This window comes from Pseudophryne corroboree, chromosome 11, assembly GCF_028390025.1.
Source record: "Pseudophryne corroboree isolate aPseCor3 chromosome 11, aPseCor3.hap2, whole genome shotgun sequence".
Lineage (NCBI taxonomy): Eukaryota > Metazoa > Chordata > Amphibia > Anura > Myobatrachidae > Pseudophryne > Pseudophryne corroboree.
Genome location: NC_086454.1, coordinates 286,392,407 through 286,412,932, shown reverse-complemented (window position 1 = coordinate 286,412,932; position 20,526 = coordinate 286,392,407). Strand labels below are relative to the sequence as shown.

Below are 20,526 nucleotides of genomic sequence, written 5' to 3'. Positions count from 1 at the left end.
ACTGAAAATAAAAAACCTAAACTAAAACTTTCACTAAAGCTCAGGAGAGCCCCTAGTGTGCACCCTTCTCGTTCAGGCACAGAGATCTAACTGAGGCTTGGAGGAGGGTCATAGGGGGAGGAGCCAGTGCACACCAGATAGTCCTAAAGCTTTCTTTAGATGTGCCCAGTCTCCTGCGGAGCCGCTATTCCCCATGGTCCTTACGGAGTCCCCAGCATCCACTTAGGACGTTAGAGAAATCAGGATTGAAGAGTTAAATTAGAATAATGTGGAATAAGTCTGAAAAACTGTTCTCCCCAAGGTGCAGAGTAACCGCTGTGTAACAGACAGATGCAGAGTCCGGCTACCCTATATCAACCCAGCTGGGTGTGGTATGGAAGATCTACAATATATAGGCTGACTCCATATGGTCAACACGGACAAAAACGTAAACCTGGATAAAAGGTCGACATATGAAAGGTTGACACAAGCTTGGCACGTGAAATGGTCGACAAAAAAGTAGACACCATTTTTGTGTAATTTTCACCGTTCGAGCACAGGGAACCAGAGTTAATGTACCACGTTCCCTTGCATGGCACACTTCGCTCTCCATGCTATGGGCAAGGTGCCTCACTGCACTCAGCACAGGTTACAATTCCCAATGGCAGTCCACGTGGATGAAAAAGGTGTAAATGTAAAACCGTTAAAAAGTTGTTTCGAAATGTGTCCACCATTTGAACCGGTCACCCTTTCATAGTTGACATTTTGTCAGTGTTGACCTACTGTCGGTCAGACCTAGACATTGTCTGTCTATACATCTGAACCCAATCCAGCTTTACTACAGACGTTCCTGTCACGCCAGGCTGGATCTCCCATCAGTGTAAAAGACCAGGCTTCAACAGTGAGCTGTACCTGGTTTCATTTGAGCAGTATGTTAAGAAATCAGGTGGCCAGGATTCAATGGTTTCTCACCACTTCAATGGAACCCAAAATGTTACCGATCATGTTTCATGCAAGGTGTGCAGCAGCACACAGCCATAACAGTCAGCTGCTTATAAGCCAACTTGCAGTAAAGACCAGAGAATCAGCAGATCCTTGGACTGCAGTGGTAAGCTGCCAATGGAAATGCTTATCTGCACATGAAACTGACCAAATATTTGATTTCCATTCGATGAGTTTTCTTTCGAATAATGTTTGCATTGTTTTAACACTTTCCAAATGACATTCAATAATTGTTAAACAATTAAAGAGCATTCAATGTGATAAAGTGTACACCAACAAAAAAAAAAATCTAGCAAGGTCCACATTGGAGACCGTCCTTTGTGCACTACCTAAATATTCAGCCCATCATATTACAAGGAGCTAGTGACAAAGACAGACTGAACATAGTCTACACCAGTGGTTCTCAACCTCAGCCCTCAAGCACCCCCTACAGTTCATGTTTTCCAGGTCACCTAGCAGTTGAACAGGTGTATTCATTACTCACTGACACATTATCAAAGACCCACAGGTGGGGCAAATTATTTCACTTGCAATCCTGTGAGGAGACCTGGAAAACATTAACTGTTGGGGGTACTTAAAAACAGAGGTTGAGAACCACTGTTCTACACAATGTACTCGCTGGTCACCAGTTTCACATTCACATCAGGAATTATAGGATATGGGAATATAAACAATCTGAAGACTGCAAAGCCAAAACACATATTTAAGGACCATACAAAGCATTTCAATTTATTGAAAGTATTCACTAAAGTGCAGGCTTCTGTGCATGAAACTTGGGCACAAAGAGGAAGAAGTTTTGAAATGCAGAGCAGCATACAGAATACAGTAATATATCTGCTCCGTAGCAAGTAGACATCAAAGCAAGGCTGCCCAGTATGCTAGAATTGTTACAGTTCATTAACACTACAATTAGTGTAAATTATCCCGACATTCCACAAGGAATCATATGACATGAGCAGAGGATGTCTGCTCAGATTTGCATGTTGTAAACACATCTTTGGACTTGTATAAAAACGGTATGCTTCAGGTAGGAAATTCAGTCACACTGAAACAGTCTTCCTACAAAACTACAAAGCATCAGTTCCTAAACGGATTGCCTTTCGACCATGTAACAGAGATGGAAGACTAGAAGCATGGGCTGGAAGTCCGTATCTGTACCAGAAATGTTCTTTGTTACGTTGCTGTCACTGGACCACTGCTTGTGGACCTTCCGGGATCAAAGATGCAAAAAATGTTTTGAAAAAGACCCAGGCTGTAGACATAAATGAGTGCGTCTGGAGATGCTCTTCGGCTGTCGCGTTGCTGACTTCTCCAACTTGATCATTTTCCTGCTGAAAAGAAAAAAAAAATGCTAAAATGTATTGTTTTTGTAAGGATGGATTGTCAAAATATTAGATACTTTTTTGTAAACCCAGAGCTCTATAAGTAGACCCTATTGGTTATTTACATTCTGGAAAGATCCAAACGATTCCCCTCCAGACATCAATGGGTTTATATGATCACCATAGGATACTGGTAGATATTTCAGTAGGTTAATGGTCAGAGTTAAGATATTGGGTCAGCTGTATTAAACCTGGAGTAGAGATAAAGCAGATAAGCGCAAGGTGATGACGCACCAGCCAGTCAGCTCCGGTCACTTCTCAAATCCATGATTGGCTGGTGCGTTATAACCTTGCGCTTATCACTTCTTTATCCCTTCTCAAGGTTAATACATATGCCTCATTGTTTGCTAAAATTGATCTCTAACCTACAACTGTAATGGCAGCTGCCATCTTTTTACCCATCAGCTTACACCACTTCTCTAATCTTACTAGTCCTAGTGATTGGATAACTGCATTCTCAGGAAACTTGTGCTTCGACAACAATGTGGCTTCAGCTTATGTTTAGATGAACTTGAAACTTCTTTACAACATAAAAATGAGCATGTCACTTCTGAAACTAAGGCAATGCAGTACACAGCCACATCAAATGCAGAGTCCCATAAGCTCTTAAATTAATGCAGCTGTTGAACCAACATCTGTACAGTGCCAACTCTCAAGTTACACATTTTCCAGCTTAATGAACAGCAGAACCATCTGAGTCAGTGGTTTCTATACTCAAACGCTCAAAGTCCAAGATTTAAAGATATGCCTGCTTGCGCAGAGATGGTATAATCATGTCGAATAAAATACTAATCTATCGTAAGCATGGATATCTTAAAACCTGGACAGTTACAGGCTCTAGAGCAGGGTAGCCAACCCTGGTCCTAGAGAGCTACCAACAGTTCACGTTTTACAGGTCTCTCAGAATCACAAGTGAAGTAATTAGCTCCAACTGTGGATCTTTTAAAATGTGTCAGTAATGACTGCACATGTGCACCTGTCAGGTGAGCTGGAAAACATGAACTGTTAGTAGCTCTCGAGGACCAGGGTTGGCTACCACTGCCCTAGAGGATGGAGATTGAGAATCACTGATCTAAGTTACTATTAGTCACTCATTTTCAGCCTTCTACTCCTCTGCCCTCAACATCTGACACTATATACAATAGTAAGATGACACCCTGTCCACCCAATTTGTGCAGCATATTAACAGCCAAATTAAATATATATTATATACTAGGTGCTTCATCGCGCCCTACGGGCGCTCTTCACACCGTCGCAAGGGGCTACGCCCCCTTAACCCTTGCATGCCTTTCTGGGGTTTAATATTTGTATTATATGGAGTATTACCTGCATTCCTTTGTTAGTGGTTAAATATTGCACAATGAAAGGGCGTGCGATGGTGAAGGAGGCGCAGCCCCTTGCGACGGCGTGAACAGCACCTGCAGGGCACGATGTACAGAATGTAGCGGGTGCGGGGGGGGACTGCGGATGGTGTCTGTAGATGCTGCGGGTGGAGGGGAGGCAGAAGTGGGGGTGGGGCCCGGATGGGGAAGGTTCGGGAGGTGCTGCGCGTGGGGGAGGGGCAGAGGAGTGGGGGATGCAGATGGGGGAGGGGTCCGGAGGCACTGCAGGTGGGGGAGGGGCAGGGGTGCCACGGGTGGGAGAGGGGCAGGTGTGGGGATGTTGTGGATGGGTGAAGGGTTCCGGAGGTGCTGTGGGATGGGTGTGCCGGGGGTTGGGTAGGGGACCGCAGGCACCATGGGGTAGGGTAGGGGCAGGTACGGGTGTTGCGGCGGATGGGAAAGGAGGTCCGGAGGTGCTGCAGGTGGTGGAGGGGCAGGTGCGGGGGTGCCATTGGTGGGGGAGGGGTGGGTGAGGGGGGGACCGCTGATGGAGGAGGGTGTCTGCAGATGCTGCGGGTGGAGGGGGGCAGGTGTGGGGGGGAGACGTATAAGGGGGGTGAATGGTGGAAGGGGCCTGGAGGTGCTGTGGGTGGTGAAGGGGTGGAGGAGTGGGAGCCACGGGTGGTGTAGGGGGTCTGGAGGCACAGCATGTGGGGGAGGGGTGGAGTGCCGCATGTGGTGGAGGGGAAGGTGCGGAGGTGTAGTGCATTGGGGAGAGGTCTGGAGGCGCTGCGGGTACTGTACATGCCATAAAAGGTAGTTGGAGGGTATGCAGTAACAGGGCCAGGACAGGGGTGACGGGGCCAGGACAGGGGTGACGGGGCCAGGATCAGGGGTGACGGGGCCAGGACAGAAATTATAGGGCCAGGATAGGGGTGACAGGGCCAGGGTAGGGGCGGCAGGACCAGGACAGGGGTGACGGGGCCAGTATAGGGTTGACAGGGCAAGCACAGGGGTGACAGGGCCAGGATAGGGGTAACAGGGCCAGCATAAGGGTGACAGGGCCAGGATAAGGGTGAAAGGGCCAGGATAAGGGTGAAAGGGCCAGAATAAGGGTGGCAGGGCAAGGCCAGGGGTGACAGGGACATGACAGAACACAGGGCACGGGAGAGATTGGTATTAGGGACAAAACAGTGGTGACAGACAGATGTGTCTTATCGGAGTCACTGCTGCTGGCTGCTGCTGTTCCATTCCAACCTGTTGGGATCTGCTGCTGCTGGAGACTTGGCATGGCAGACTCTCTCAGGCTGGAGTCCTGCTTTCTCTGCCAGTCCGCATCCCTCCCCCCCTCCTCAGTCACACACCGCAGACCTCGCGCAGCTGCCGGGCACTGTGGTAAGGTGAGACTGGAAATGACTGGTTAGCCCCCAAGAGATGCTGCGGCTGGAGGGAGGAGGGGGTCATAGCATGCACGTGGCGCGGACCTCGCGGCTTCCGGGCACTGTGGTAAGGGGAGACTGGGAGTGACTGGTTAGCTCCCAGGAGACGCTGCGGCTGGAGGGAGGAGTGGGTCAGAGCCTGCAAGCAGCTCGGATTTCTGCAGCGCTACCCGCCAGCTAAAGTGTGTGAATGAGCTGGGCGCACTCCACTGCGGGTGGCAGCGCTGCAGCTAGCGGTGGGGTTGCCGGGGCTGGAGATAACAGAGGCAGTATGGAACCTGCACAGCGGCAGGTGCCCCACTAAACTGCAGCTAAGAAGCGTGGAGTGTGTCAGAAAGTGACGCTCCTCCGCACCAGAGAGACCCTGCTGAGTATGCCGATGTGGGGGTCAAGCACACAGTGAGCCGGTGCCCGTCTGTCTGTATGACATACCCCTCACACACCCCCATACCTCCCAAATGTCCCGATTTTCTCGGGGTCAGTCCCATTTTTTGGGGTCTGTCCCGCTGTCCCACCCGCGGGTCGCAGTGTCCGGCGGTGGGGGGGGGGGGGGGGGGGGCAGTTGGAAAGCTCCTGTACTCGCTGTTCTGCTTAGCAGAGCAGCGGTGAATAGTGGAGACAGAGGGAGAGGGGGCCTCAGGGGGTACGGATTACGGGGGGGGGGGGGGTTCCAGCAGCAGAGCCGGATTAAGGGGGGGGGGGGGGGGGGGTGGCCAGGGGATACGTACCGTTGGCCCCACAGTTTTAGGGGGCCCCCCGGCTGGAGTAGCTCTGTCCCAGCTCAGAAGCTCCCCCCGTCCTGCCAGCAACAGCATTGTGCTACAGTCAGCACACGCTGCAGCATATTGGCAGGTCTGTGGTGTTGCAGGGAGGCAGCAGTCTCCCTGCTTTCTTCTCCCTGTGCGGGTGTGTAGGGGGAGCGACCACGTCCTCTGGATTTAGCCCTAGCTGAGGGGCCAAAATCCCATAAAAAAAATAAAAATAAAAATCGGAATTTGCATAAGGGGGCGTGGCCGCGCAGGCCGCGATTAGGCCACGCCCCCAACCCACAGCAGGCACAGCAATGAGATAGGGCTCCCCTGTCTCAAGTGCCCTGTGCCCCCCGGACTCATAATCAGCCCCTGGGGGCATGCCAGCAGCTCACAGAGCGCTGGGCAAGCCCCCTCACTGACGAAAGCGGGGACCCTCCCGTGAAGCCACGCCCCCTTTTCGCCGAGTGTGTTTCCCTCCTTCTGCCTGGAGAAAGCTCCTGCAGAAAGCTGGGAGGTATGCACCCCTGCCTGTGCCATGCCCATACTATCTGCTTCTGCTCCTGTAGATTTGGCCAGATCTCTGTGACTCATTTGAATAACTCCGCCCACTGTTGCGACTCCGCCCAGCGTTAGCAAATGAATCACAAGGTCACAGAATAGGGCTGTTATATAGGAGATAAATATATATATATATAAAAGCAATGTGCGGACCAGCACTCCTCCCAGTGTCAAATCAGGTGCTCTGGTGCCTCCAGAAAACATGGGGTGCAAAGGAAGCAAAAAAGACTGCAGCACTCGAAGACTTTAAGCAATATAGTGGTGTATTAAAAATAACACATGGTGTCCAAAGTTTCGGGTCGACACACCCCTTTGTCAAGGAAAAACAGCCTTTTCCTTGACAAAGGGGTGTGTCGACCCAGAAACATTGGACACCATGTGTTATTTTTAATACACCACTATATTGCTTCAAGTCTTCAAGTGCTGCAGTCTTTTTTTGCTTCATATATACACATTATATCTATCTCTCTCTCTATATATATATATATATATATATATATATATATATATATATATACACACACACACACATACATATACAGGTTGAGTCGACCTTATCCAAAATGCTTGGGACCGGAGGCATTTTGGATATCGGATTTTTCCGTATTTTGGAATAATTGCATACCATAATGAGATATCATGGTGATGGGACCTAAGTCTAATCACAGAGTGCATTTATGTTACATATACACCTTATACACACAGCCTGAAGGTCATTTTAGCCATTATTTTTAATAACTTTGTGCATTAAACAAAGTGTGTCTACATTCGCACAATTCATTTATGCTTCATATACACCTTATACACACAGCCTGAAGGTCACTTAATACAATATTTTTAATAACTGTCTATTAAACAAAGTTTGTGTACATTGAGCCATCAGAAAACAAAGTTTCACTGTCTCACTCTCCTTCAAAAAATTCCTTATTTCGGAATATTCCTTATTTCGGAATATATGGATATGGGATACTCAACCTATATATATATATTAGATATATATATATATATATATATATATATATCAGGGATAATAGTGCAAGAAGTTGAACACATCGGGCCAAACATACAATATGAAGCTTAATGCCACACCATTTAGTTTTCCCCCTACAGTTCACTTATGCTTTAAGCACGTCACTTAAAACGTAAGGGCTCCCCCCCCTTCACCACAGGTATACTACACAAAGGCACATACTGACAAGAAATCTGCAGCAATAGTCTCAGACTCACCTGCAAGTTATTGTTTTGGTCCTGTTGATTTGGGACAGGCTGTGGAGCAGGGACTGCAGGTTCTTGAGGGCGCCTTTGTCTAAATGGAAACCATCCTGCTGTGTGCCTGCAATAGGAGAAGTGGCTCAGCATCAGATATTACCTATTATATATGACCATGGATTTTGTTATGCAACCAGCTAAAACTAAAATGTTACTTTGATTTTAAATCCTTAGCCGCAGATTTAACTGCAGAACATGGTCAGAAATACTTCAACATAATGCAGATTACATCATATAACATGGGAAAGAGGGTCTTAAGCAGGGGCATGCAACATGCATCCCTCCAGCTGCTATGGAACTATGCAACCCAGCATGCCCCGATATTAAAACTGATTGAGGAACTACACATCCCAGAATTCCAAAGAAAAGGCACCAACTGAGGACCTTATTCAATGATGGACACAGTAAGAATAGCAGCTGCGCAAAAATATGCTGAAGGAGGTGTGTAATAGACTACTCCAACATGCTTGTGCGATCCGCTGCTGCGTCTGAAGACACAGCGTCGGATCATGCTCCAGTTACTCAGGATGGCTGAGGAATTGACACTGCAGAGACCAGTAAATCTGCCAGAAGACTCAGGACTCTGCACTCCCACTAAACAGTTCTGGTAACACCTCCCCATCCCCAGACGGTTGCAGCCTGACAACCAGGCTGCAACTTAGCGGGCACTGCATACCACAGGACCCAGTGCTGCACATGCGCAGTACATGAAACATTGGAGATGTACATAAACCATTGGTTTGTGCAGATCTGACTCAGGCCCTGGACCACTGGATGTTGGCAAGTGCAGATTGATCTAACTCTGGTGTGAATGTCTAGATCTCAATGAGTTTGGACACCAGTCACTCAGCTCAGTCCAAGCAGTGCGGGCATCTGGGTGAGGCCAGCTTAAACATGTAGTAACAGACTGAGCAGCAGAATCCCAGTAACCCACTGCTTCAGTCATACACCTGCTCGCACACAAAATGAGACTTGCCAGCTACATGAACAGGATACTCACAGATACATCAATATCATGGCACAGAGGACCATCATGAATCTGCTCAGGCTTGAGTAGAAATACAGGATACTGAGGAAGATAGAAAACCGTGCCGCTGTGTACACCCAGTCCAACCAGTCTCTGTTCACATCATCCTCTTCCTCCACTAGTCCTCCTTGGGCGTTCATGCGCAGGTTTTGATTGGCTCCTGGATTTATCGGGGCTGGTCCTTCAGGGATGGGAGCCTGGTTGGCTGCAGGAAAGGGATGAGGCAGTGGATCGGGAGCAGCAGGTGGTACAACTGGTATCTCCTGTCTTCGCTGGGATGGGGAGCTGGTAGCAGCAGCTGCAGCATAGCTAGGAGAGAGGAACACAGGTATGATATAATAAGATTTTAAACCTACCGGTAAATCTTTTTCTCGTAGTCTGTAGAGGATGCTGGGGACTCCGTAAGGACCATGGGGATAGACGGGCTCCGCAGGAGACATGGGCACTTTAAGAAAGACTTTGACTCTGGGTGTGCACTGGCTCCTCCCTCTATGCCCCTCCTCCAGACCTCAGTTAGAGAAACTGTGCCCAGAGACGGACAGTACGAGGTAAGGATTTTAGTTAATCCAAGGGCAAGATTCATACCAGCCCACACCAATCACACCGTATAACTTGTGATACACTATCTAGTTAACAGTATGAAAAAACAACATATCATCGGTTCAAAACCGATGAAACTATAACAAACCTTATGTAAGCAATAACTATATACAAGTCTTGCAGAAGTAGTCCGCAGTTGGGACGGGCGCCCAGCATCCTCTACGGACTACGAGAAAAAGATTTACCGGTAGGTTTAAAATCTTATTTTCTCTAACGTCCTAGAGGATGCTGGGGACTCCGTAAGGACCATGGGGATTATACCAAAGCTCCCAAACGGGCGGGAGAGTGCGGATGACTCTGCAGCACCGATTGAGCAAACAGGAGGTCCTCCTCAGCCAGGGTATCAAACAAATAGAACTTTGCAAAGGTGTTTGACCCCGACCAAGTAGCAGCTCATCACAGCTGTAGTGCCGTGACCCCTCGGGCAGCCGCCCAAAACGAGCCCACCTTCCTAGTGGAATGGGCCTTAACCGATTTTGGTAACGGCAATAGGTTGGTTCATATGAAAGGATGAGACCACCTTAGGTAGGAATTGAGGACGGGTCCGCAATTCCGCTCTATCCATATAACCAGATAGGGGCTTTTATGTGATAAAGCCGCCAATTCCGAAACTCACCTAGCCGAAGCCAAGGCTAACAACATGACCACCATCCAAGTGAGATATTTCAACTCCACTGTTTTAAGTGGTTCAAACCAATATGACTAAAGGAAACTTAACACCACGTTAAGGTCCCAAGGCACCACCGGAGGTACAAAAGGAGGCTGAATATGCAGTACTCCCTTCACAAAAGTCTGTACTTCAGGTAAAGAGGCCAATTCCTTTTGAAAGAAAATGGATAAGGCCGAAATCTGAACTTTAAATAAGAATTTACTTACCGATAATTCTATTTCTCGGAGTCCGTAGTGGATGCTGGGGTTCCTGAAAGGACCATGGGGGATAGCGGCTCCGCAGGAGACAGGGCACAAAAGTAAAGCTTTTACAGGTCAGGTGGTGTGTACTGGCTCCTCCCCCTATGACCCTCCTCCAGACTCCAGTTAGGTACTGTGCCCGGACGAGCGTACACAATAAGGGAGGATTTTGAATCCCGGGTAAGACTCATACCAGCCACACCAATCACACCGTACAACTTGTGATCTAAACCCAGTTAACAGTATGATAACAGAGGAGCCTCTGAAAGATGGCTTCCTAAACAATAATCCGAATTAGTTAACAATAACTATGTACAAGTATTGCAGATAATCCGCACTTGGGATGGGCGCCCAGCATCCACTACGGACTCCGAGAAATAGAATTATCGGTAAGTAAATTCTTATTTTCTCTATCGTCCTAAGTGGATGCTGGGGTTCCTGAAAGGACCATGGGGATTATACCAAAGCTCCCAAACGGGCGGGAGAGTGCGGATGACTCTGCAGCACCGAATGAGAGAACTCCAGGTCCTCCTTTGCCAGGGTATCAAATTTGTAAAAATTTACAAACGTGTTCTCCCCTGACCACGTAGCTGCTCGGCAGAGTTGTAATGCCGAGACCCCTCGGGCAGCCGCCCAAGATGAGCCCACCTTCCTTGCGGAATGGGCCTTAACAGATTTAGGCTGTGGCAGGCCTGCCACAGAATGTACAAGTTGAATTTTGTTACAAATCCAACGAGCAATCGACTGCTTAGAAGCAGGTGCACCCAACTTGTTGGGTGCATACAGTATAAACAGCGAGTCAGATTTTCTGACTCCAGCCGTCCTTTAAATGTATATTTTTAAGGCTCTGACAACGTCCAACAACTTGGAGTCCTTCAAGTCGTCTGTAGCCGCAGGCACTACAATAGGCTGGTTCAGGTGAAACGCTGATACCACCTTAGGGAGAAAATGCGGACGCGTCCGCAGCTCTGCCCTATGTTGAATGGAAAATTAAATAAGGGCTTTTATAAAACAAAGCCGCCAGTTCAGATACTCTCCCGGCCGAAGCCAGGGCCAGTAACATAGTCACTTTCCATGTGAGATATTTCAAATCCACATTCTTTAGTGGTTCAAACCAATTGGATTTGAGGAAATCTAAAACTACATTTAGATCCCACGGTGCCACCTTAGGCACCACAGGAGGCTGTATATGCAGTACTCCTTTGATAAAAATCTGGACCTCAGGGACTGAGGCCAATTCTTTTTGGAAGAATATTGATAGGGCCGAAATTTGAACCTTAATAGATCCCAATTTGAGACCCATAGACAATCCTGATTGCAGGAAATGTAGGAAAACGACCCAGTTGAAATTCCTCCATCGGAGCACTCCGCTGCTCGCACCACGCAACATATTTTCGCCAAATACGGCGATAATGCTTCGCGGTGACTTCCTTCCTTGCCTTTATCAAGGTAGGAATGACTTCTTCTGGAATGCCTTTTCCTTTTAGGATCTGGCATTCAAACGCCATGCCGTCAAACGCAGCCGCGGTAAGTCTTGAAAAAGACAAGGACCCTGCTGAAGCAGGTCCCTTCTCAGAAGTAGAGGCCACGGATCGTCCGTGACCATCTCTTGAAGTTCCGGGTACCAAGTCCTTCTTGGCCAATCCGGAGCCACTAGTCTTACTCCTCTTTGCCGTATAATCCTCAATACCTTTGGTATGAGAGGCAGAGGAGGAAACACATATACCGACTGGTACACCCAAGGTGTTACCAGCGCGTCCACAGCTATTGCCTGCGGATCTCTTGACCTGGCGCAATACCTGTCCAGTGTTTTGTTGAGGCGAGACGCCATCATGTCCACCATTGGTTTTACCCAACGGTTTAATAGCATGTGGAAAACTTCTGGATGAAGTCCCCACTCTCCCGGGTGAAGGTCGTGTCTGCTGAGGAAGTCTGCTTCCCAGTTGTCCACGCCCGGGATGAATACTGCTGACAGTGCTATCACGTGATTCTCCGCCCAGCGAAGGATCCTGGCAGCTTCTGCCATTGCCCTCCTGCTTCTTGTGCCGCCCTGTCTGTTTACATGGGCGACTGCCGTGATGTTGTCCGACTGGATCAACACCGGTCTTCCTTGAAGCAGAGGTTCCGCCTGGCTTAGAGCATTGTAGATTGCTCTTAGTTCCAGAATGCTTATGTGAAGAGACTTTTTCAGGCTCGACCACACTCCCTGGAAATTTCTTCCCTGTGTGACTGCTCCCCAGCCTCTCAGGCTGGCATCCGTGGTCACCAGGATCCAATCCTGCATGCCGAATCTGCGGCCCTCCAATAGATGAGCCTCCTGCAACCACCACAGAAGGGATACCCTTGTCCTCGGCGACAGGGTTATCCGCAGGTGCATCTGAAGATGCGACCCTGACCATTTGTCCAACAGATCCCTTTGCATGGAATCTGCCGAAAGGGATTGCTTCGTAAGAAGCTACCATTTTTTCCCAGGACTCTTGTGCATTGATGTACAGACACCTTTCCTGGTTTTAGGAGGTTCCTGACCAGGTCAGATAACTCCTTGGCTTTTTCTTCGGGAAGAAAAACCTTTTTCTGAACTGTGTCCAGAATCATCCCCAGGAACAGCAGACGAGTTGTCGGCATTAATTGGGATTTTGGAATATTCAGAATCCATCCGTGCTGCTTTAGCACCTCTTGAGATAGTGCTAAACCCATCTCTAGCTGTTCTCTGGACCTTGCCCTTATTAGGAGATCGTCCAAGTATGGGATAATTAATACGCCTTTTCTTCGAAGAAGAAATATTATCTCGGCCATTACCTTTGTAAAGACCCGAGGTGCCGTGGACAAACCAAAACGGCAGCGTCTGAAACTGATAGTGACAGTTTCGTACAACGAACCTGAGGTACCCCTGGTGTGAGGGGTAATTGGAACGTGGAGATACGCATCCTTGATGTCCAAGGATACCATAAAGTCCCCTTCTTCCAGGTTCGCTATCACTGCTCTGAGTGACTCCATCTTGAACTTGAACTTCTTTATGTACAGGTTCAAGGACTTCAGATTTAGAATAGGCCTTACCGAGCCATCCGGCTTCGGTACCACAAAAAGAGTGGAATAATACCCCTTCCCTTGTTGTAGAAGAGGTACCTTGACTATCACCTGCTGAGAATACAGCTTGTGAATGGCTTCCAAAACCGTCTCCCTTTCTGAGGGGGACGTTGGTAAAGCAGACTTCAGGAAACGGCGAGGTGGCTCTGTCTCTAATTTCAACCTGTACCCCTGAGATATTATCTGCAGGATCCAGGGATTTACCTGCGAGTGAGCCCACTGCGCGCTGTAATTCTTGAGACGACCGCCTACCGCCCCCGAGTCCGCTTGCGAAGCCCCAGCGTCATGCTGAGGCTTTTGTAGAAGCCGGGGAGGGCTTCTGTTCCTGGGAAGGAGCTGCCTGTTGCTGTCTCTTCCCTCGTCCTCTGCCTCGTGGCAGATATGAATAGCCCTTTGCTCTCTTATTTTTAAAGGAACGAAAGGGCTGCGGTTGAAAGGTCGGTGCCTTTTTCTGTTGGGGAGTGACTTGAGGTAGAAAGGTGGATTTCCCGGCCGTAGCCGTGGCCACCAAATCCGATAGACCGACCCCAAATAACTCCTCTACGCATCGCCTGTCCACTGTCGTGTCCATAAAGCTCTTCTGGCCGAAATGGACATAGCACTTACCCGTGATGCCAGTGTGCAGATATCTCTCTGTGCATCACGCATATAAAGAAATGCATCCTTTATTTGTTCTAACGACAGTAAAATATTGTCCCTGTCCAGGGTATCAATATTTTCGATCAGGGACTCTGACCAAACTACCCCAGCACTGCACATCCAGGCAGTCGCAATAGCTGGTCGTAGTATAACACCTGCATGTGTGTATATACCTTTTTGGATATTTTCCATCCTCCTATCTGATGCATCTTTAAGTGCGGCCGTCTCAGGAGAGGGTAACGCCACTTGTTTTGATAAGCGTGTTAGCGCTTTGTCCACCCTAGGAGGTGTTTCCCAGCGCTCCCTAACCTCTGGCGGGAAAGGGTATAAAGCCAATAACTTCTTTGAAATTAGCAGTTTTTTATCGGGGCACCCCACGCTTCATCACACACGTCATTTAATTCTTCTGATTCGGTAAAAACTACTGGTAGTTTTTTCACACCCCACATAATACCCTGTTTAGTGGTACCTGTAGTATCAGCTAAATGTAACATCTCCTTTATTGCCAAAATCATATAACGTGTGGCCCTACTGGAAAATACGGTTGATTCGTCACCTTCACCACCGGAATCAGTGCCTGTGTCTGGGTCTGTGTCGACCGACTGAGGCAAGGGGCGTTTTACAGCCCCTGACGGTGTTTGAGGCGCCTGGACAGGCACTAATTGAGTGTCCGGCCGCCTCATGTCGGCAAACGACTGCTTAAGCGAGTTGACGCTATCCCGTAATTCCACAAATAAAGGCATCCATTCTGGTGTCGACCCCCTAGGAGGTGACATCCTCATATTTGGCAATTGCTCCGCCTCCACACCAATAACGTCCTCATACATGTCGACACACACGTACCGACACACAGCAGACACACAGGGAATGCTCTATACGAAGACAGGACCCACTAGCCCTTTGGGGAGACAGAGGGAGAGTCTGCCAGCACACACCAAAAAGCGCTATATATGACAGGGATAGCCTTATGATTAAGTGCTCCCTTATAGCTGCTTTTATATTAATATATTGCCATTTATTTTGCCCCCCCTCTCTGTTATACCCTGTTTCTGTAGTGCAGTGCAGGGGAGAGACCTGGGAGCCTTCCTGACCAGCGGAGCTGTGACAGAAAATGGCGCCGTGTGCTGAGGAGATAGGCCCCGCCCCTTTTTCGGCGGGCTCGTCTCCCGCTATTTAGTACATTTAGGCAGGGGTAAATATCTCCATATAGCCTCTGGGGCTATATGTGAGGTATTTTTAGCCTTTTTAAAGGTTTTCATTTGCCTCCCAGGGCGCCCCCCCCCCAGCGCCCTGCACCCTCAGTGACTGCCGTGTGAAGTGTGCTGAGAGGAAAATGGCGCACAGCTGCAGTGCTGTGCGCTACCTTAAGAAGACTGCAGGAGTCTTCAGCCGCCGATTCTGGACCTCTTCTTGCTTCAGCATCTGTGAGGGGGCCGGCGGCGTGGCTCCGGTGACCATCCAGGCTGTACCTGTGATCGTCCCTCTGGAGCTTCATGTCCAGTAGCCAAGAAGCCAATCCATCCTGCACGCAGGTGAGTTCACTTCTTCTCCCCTCTGTCCCTCGTTGCAGTGATCCTGTTGCCAGCAGGAATCACTGTAAAATAAAAAACCTAAGCTAAACTCTCTAAGCAGCTCTTTATGAGAGCCACCTAGAATTGCACCCTTCTCGGCCGGGCACAAAAATCTAACTGGAGTCTGGAGGAGGGTCATAGGGGGAGGAGCCAGTACACACCACCTGACCTGTAAAAGCTTTACTTTTGTGCCCTGTCTCCTGCGGAGCCGCTATCCCCCATGGTCCTTTCAGGAACCCCAGCATCCACTTAGGACGATAGAGAAATGGAGCCTAATTTTAGGCCCAAATTCACTCCAGTTTGTAGGAAGTGAAGAAAACGGCCTAGATGGAATTCTTCGGTAGGAGCATTCCTGGCCTCACACCAAGAAACATTTACGCCATATTCGGTGATAATGTTTAGATGTCACGTCCTTCCTAGCCTTTATTAACGTAGGAATAACCTCATCCGGAATACCTTTTTCTGCTAGGATCCGGCGTTCAACCGCCATGCCGTCAAACGCAGCCACGGTAAGTCTTGGAACAGACAAGGATCTTGTTGTAACAGGTCCTACCTTAGAGGAAGAGGCCACGGATCTTCTGTGAGCATTTCACTAGGGCGTCCACAGCTACCGCCTGAGGGTCTCTTGACCTGGCGCAATACCTTTGTATCTTTTTGTTGAGACGGGACGCCATCATGTCTATTTGGGGAAGTCCCCACCGACTTGCAATTTGCGCAAAGACTTCATGATGAAGTCCCCACTCTCCCGGATGCAGGTCGTGTCTGCTGAGGAAGTCTGCTTCCCAGTTGTCCACTCCCGGAATGAACACTGCTGACAGAGCGCTTACATGATTCTCCGCCCAGCGAAGAATTCTGGTGGCTTCCGCCATTGCCACCCTGCTCTTTGTGCCGCCTTGGCAGTTTACATGAGCTACTGCAGTGACGTTGTCTGACTGGATCAGAACTGGTCGATCGTGAAGTAAGATCTCCGCTTGGCGTAGGGCGTTGTATATGGCCCTTAGTTCCAGGATGTTGATGTGAAGACAAGTCTCTTGACTTGACCAAAGGCCTTGGAAATTTCTTCCCTGCGTGACTGCTCCCCAACCTCGGAGCTCGCGTCCGTGGTCACCAGGATCCAGTCCTGAATGCCGAACCTGCGGCCCTCTAGAAGGTGAGCACTTTTCAGCCACCACAGGAGAGATACTCTGGCCCTTGGGGACAGGGTGATCCGCTGATGCATTTGCAGATGTGACCCGGACCATTTGTCCAATAGGTCCCATTGGAATGTCCTTGCATGGAATCTGCCGTAGGGAATGGCTTCGTATGTCGCCACCATTTTTCCCAGGACTTGAGTGCAATGACGTATTGACACTTGTTTTGGCTTCAACAGGTTCATGACTAGAGTCATGAGTTCCTGCGCTTTTTCTGTCGGAAGAAAAATCCTCTTCTGGTCTGTGTCCAGAATCATGCCCAAGAAGGGCAGACGAGTTGTAGGATTCTGCTGCGACTTTGGAATATTGATAATCCAGCCGTGTCGCTGTAACAGTCAGTGAAAGTGATATGCTGTTCAGCAACTTCTCCCGTGATCTCGCTTTTATGGATGGAGATCGTCCAAGTACGGGATAATTGTGACACCATGTTTGCGCAGGAGCACCATTTCCGCCATTACCTTGGTGAAAATTCTCAGGGCCGTGGAAAGCCCAAACGCCAACGTCTGAAATTGGTAATAACAATCCTGTACCGCAAATCTCAGGTATGCCTGATGAGGATATATGGGAACATGCAGGTATGCATCCTTTATGTCCAGAGATACCATAAAATCTCCCCCTTCCAGGCTGGCGATGACCGCTCTGAGCGATTCCATCTTGAACCGTTTTAAGTAAAGGTTCAGGGATTTTAAATTCAAAATGGGTCTGACCGAACCGTCCGGTTTTGGGACCACAAACAGAGTTGAGTAGTACCCCTTCCCTCTTTGAAGCAGGGGAACCTCTACCACCACTTGTTGAAGACACAATTTGCGAATGGCATGTAACACTATCTCCCTTTCCAGGGGGGAAGTCTGTAGGCCCGATTTGAAAATAAGAATTTACTTACCGATAATTCTATTTCTCGTAGTCCGTAGTGGATGCTGGGGACTCCGTCAGGACCATGGGGTTTAGCGGCTCCGCAGGAGACAGGGCACAATAATAAAAGCTTTAGGATCAGGTGGTGTGCACTGGCTCCTCCCCCTATGACCCTCCTCCAAGCCTCAGTTAGGATACTGTGCCCGGACGAGCGTGCATAATAAGGAAGGATATTGAATCCCGGGTAAGACTCATACCAGCCACACCAATCACACCGTACAACCTGTGATCTGAACCCAGTTAACAGTATGATAACAACGAAGGAGCCTCTGAAAAGATGGCTCACAACAAGAATAACCCGATTTTTGTAACAATAACTATGTACAAGTATTGCAGACAATCCGCACTTGGGATGGGCGCCCAGCATCCACTACGGACTACGAGAAATAGAATTATCGGTAAGTAAATTCTTATTTTCTCTAACGTCCTAAGTGGATGCTGGGGATTATACCAAAGCTCCCAAACGGGCGGGAGAGTGCGGATGACTCTGCAGCACCGAATGAGAGAACTCCAGGTCCTCCTCAGTCAGGGTGTGCCCCTGACCAAGTAGCAGCTCGGCAAAGTTGTAAAGCCGAGACCCCTCGGGCAGCCGCCCAAGATGAGCCCACTTCCTTGTGGAATGGGCTTTTACTGATTTTGGCTGTGGCAAGCCTGCCACAGAATGTGCAAGCTGAATTGTACTACAAATCCAGCGAGCAATCGTCTGCTTAGAAGCAGGAACACCCATCTTGTTGGGTGCATACAGGCTAAACAGCGAGTCAGATTTTCTGACTCCAGTCGTCCTGGAAACATATATTTTCAGGGCCCTGACAACATCAAGTAACTTGGAGTCCTCCAAGTCCCTAGTAGCCACAGGTACCACAATAGGTTGGTTCATGTGAAAAACAGAAAAACAGAAAACACCTTAAGGAGAAATTGAGGACGAGTCCTCAATTCTGCCCTGTCAGAATGAAAAATTAAGTAAGGGCTTTTATATGATAAAGCCGCCCATTCTGACACACGCCTGGCTGAAGCCAGGGCTAATAGAATCTTCACCTTCCATGTGAAATATTTTAATTCCACAGTGGTGAGTGGATCAAACCAATGTGATTTTAGGAAACTCAAAACAACATTGAGATCCCAAGGTGCCACTGGGGGCACAAAAGGAGGCTGTATATGCAGTACCCCTTTTACAAACGTCTGAACTTCAGGCACTGAAGCCAGTTCTTTCTGGAAGAAATTTGACAGGGTCGAAATTTGAACCTTAATGGACCCTAATTTTAGGCCCATAGACAGTCCTGTTTTCAGGAAATGTAGGAAACGACCCAGTTGGAATTCCTCTGTAGGGACCTTCTTGGCCTCACACCCCGCAACATATTTTCGCCAAATGCGGTGAAAATGTTTTGCGGTTACATCCTTCCTGGCTTCGACCAGGGTAGGGATGACTTCATCTGGAATGCCCTTTCAGGATCCGGCGTTCAACTGCCATGCCGTCAAACGCAGCCGCGGTAAGTCTTGGAACAGACAAGGCCCCTGCTAGAGCAGGTCCTTTCTTAAAGGTAGAGGCCACGGTTCTTCCGTGAGCATCTCTTGAAGTTCCGGGTACCAAGTCCTTCTTGACCCATCCGGAACCACGAGTATCGTTCTTACTCATCTCCTTCTTATGATTCTCAGTACTTTTGGTATGAGATGCATAGGAGGGAACACATACCCTGACTGGTACACCCACAGTGTTACCAGAGCGTCCACCGCTATTGCCTGAGGGTCTCTTGACCTGGCGCAATATTTGTCTAGTTTTTTGTTCAGGCGGGACGCCATCATGTCCACCTTTGGTTTTTCCCAACGGTTTACAATCATGTGGAAGACTTCCCGCTGAAGTCCCCACTCTCCCGGGTGGAGGTTATGCCTGCTGAGGAAGTTTGCTTCCCAGTTTTCCACTCCCGGAATTAACACTGCTGAGAGTGTTATCACATGATTTTTCGCCCAGCGAAGAATCCTTGCAGTTTCTGCCATTTCCCTCCTGCTTCATGTGCCGCCCTGTCTGTTTACGTGGGCGACTGCCGTGATGTTGTCCCACTGGATCAATACCGGCTGACCTTGAAGCAGAGGTCTTGCTAAGCTTAGAGCCTTGTAAATTGCCCTTAGCTCCAGTATATTTATGTGGAGAGAAGTCTCCAGACTTGATCACACTCCCTGGAAATTTTTTCCTTGTGTGACTGCTCCCCAGCCACTCAGGCTGGCATCCGTGGTCACCAGGACCCAGTCCTGAATGTCGAATCTGCGGCCCTTTCATAGATGAGCACTCTGCAGCCACCGCAGAAGAAAACACCCTTGTCCTTGGAGACAGGGTTATCCGCTGATGCATCTGAAGATGCGATCCGGACCATTTTCCCAGCAGATTCCACTGAAAGGTTCTTGCGTGAAATCTACCGAATGGGATCGCTTTGTAAGAAACCACCATTTTTCACAGGACCCTTGTGCAATGATGCACTGATACTTTTCCTGGTTTTAGGAGGTTCCTGACTAGCTCGGATAACTCCCTGGTCTTCTTCTCCGGGAGAAAACATCCTTTTCTGGACTGTGTCCAGAATCATTCCTAGGAACATTAGACGTGTCGTCGGAAAAAGCTGCGATTTTGGAATATTTAGAATCCACTCGTGCTGTCGTAGAACTACTTGAGATAGTGCTACTCCGACCGCCAACTGTTCTCTGGACCTTGCCCTTATCAGGAAAGCGTCCATATTTCTTTTAGGAAGAATCATCATTTCGGCCATTACCATGGTAAAGACCCGGGGTGCCGTGGACAATCCAAACGGCAGCGTCTGAACTGATAGTGACAGTTCTGTACCACGAACCTGAGATACCCTTGGTGAGAAGGGCAAAATTTGGACATGTAGGTAAGCGTCCCT

General features: G+C 48.8%; 1 protein-coding gene across 2 annotated transcripts in view; it reads right to left on the bottom strand.

Annotated features, from left to right (window-relative positions):
• Window positions 1-1,683: 1,683 nt before the first annotated feature.
• Window positions 1,684-20,526, bottom strand: part of HERPUD1 (homocysteine inducible ER protein with ubiquitin like domain 1) — a 37,240-nt gene continuing 18,397 nt past the window's right edge. Inside the window, exons 6-8 of one of the 2 annotated variants that reach the window (XM_063945409.1) lie at window positions 8,704-9,039; window positions 7,662-7,767; window positions 1,684-2,309 (exon numbers count right to left, since the gene is read on the bottom strand). In XM_063945409.1, coding sequence (XP_063801479.1) covers window positions 2,166-2,309; window positions 7,662-7,767; window positions 8,704-9,039 — 586 coding nt within the window. In that variant the 3' untranslated portion in view covers window positions 1,684-2,165. Of the gene's footprint in view, window positions 2,313-7,661; window positions 7,768-8,703; window positions 9,040-20,526 lie in introns of both variants that reach the window. The other variant, XM_063945408.1, reaches the window with a different exon arrangement.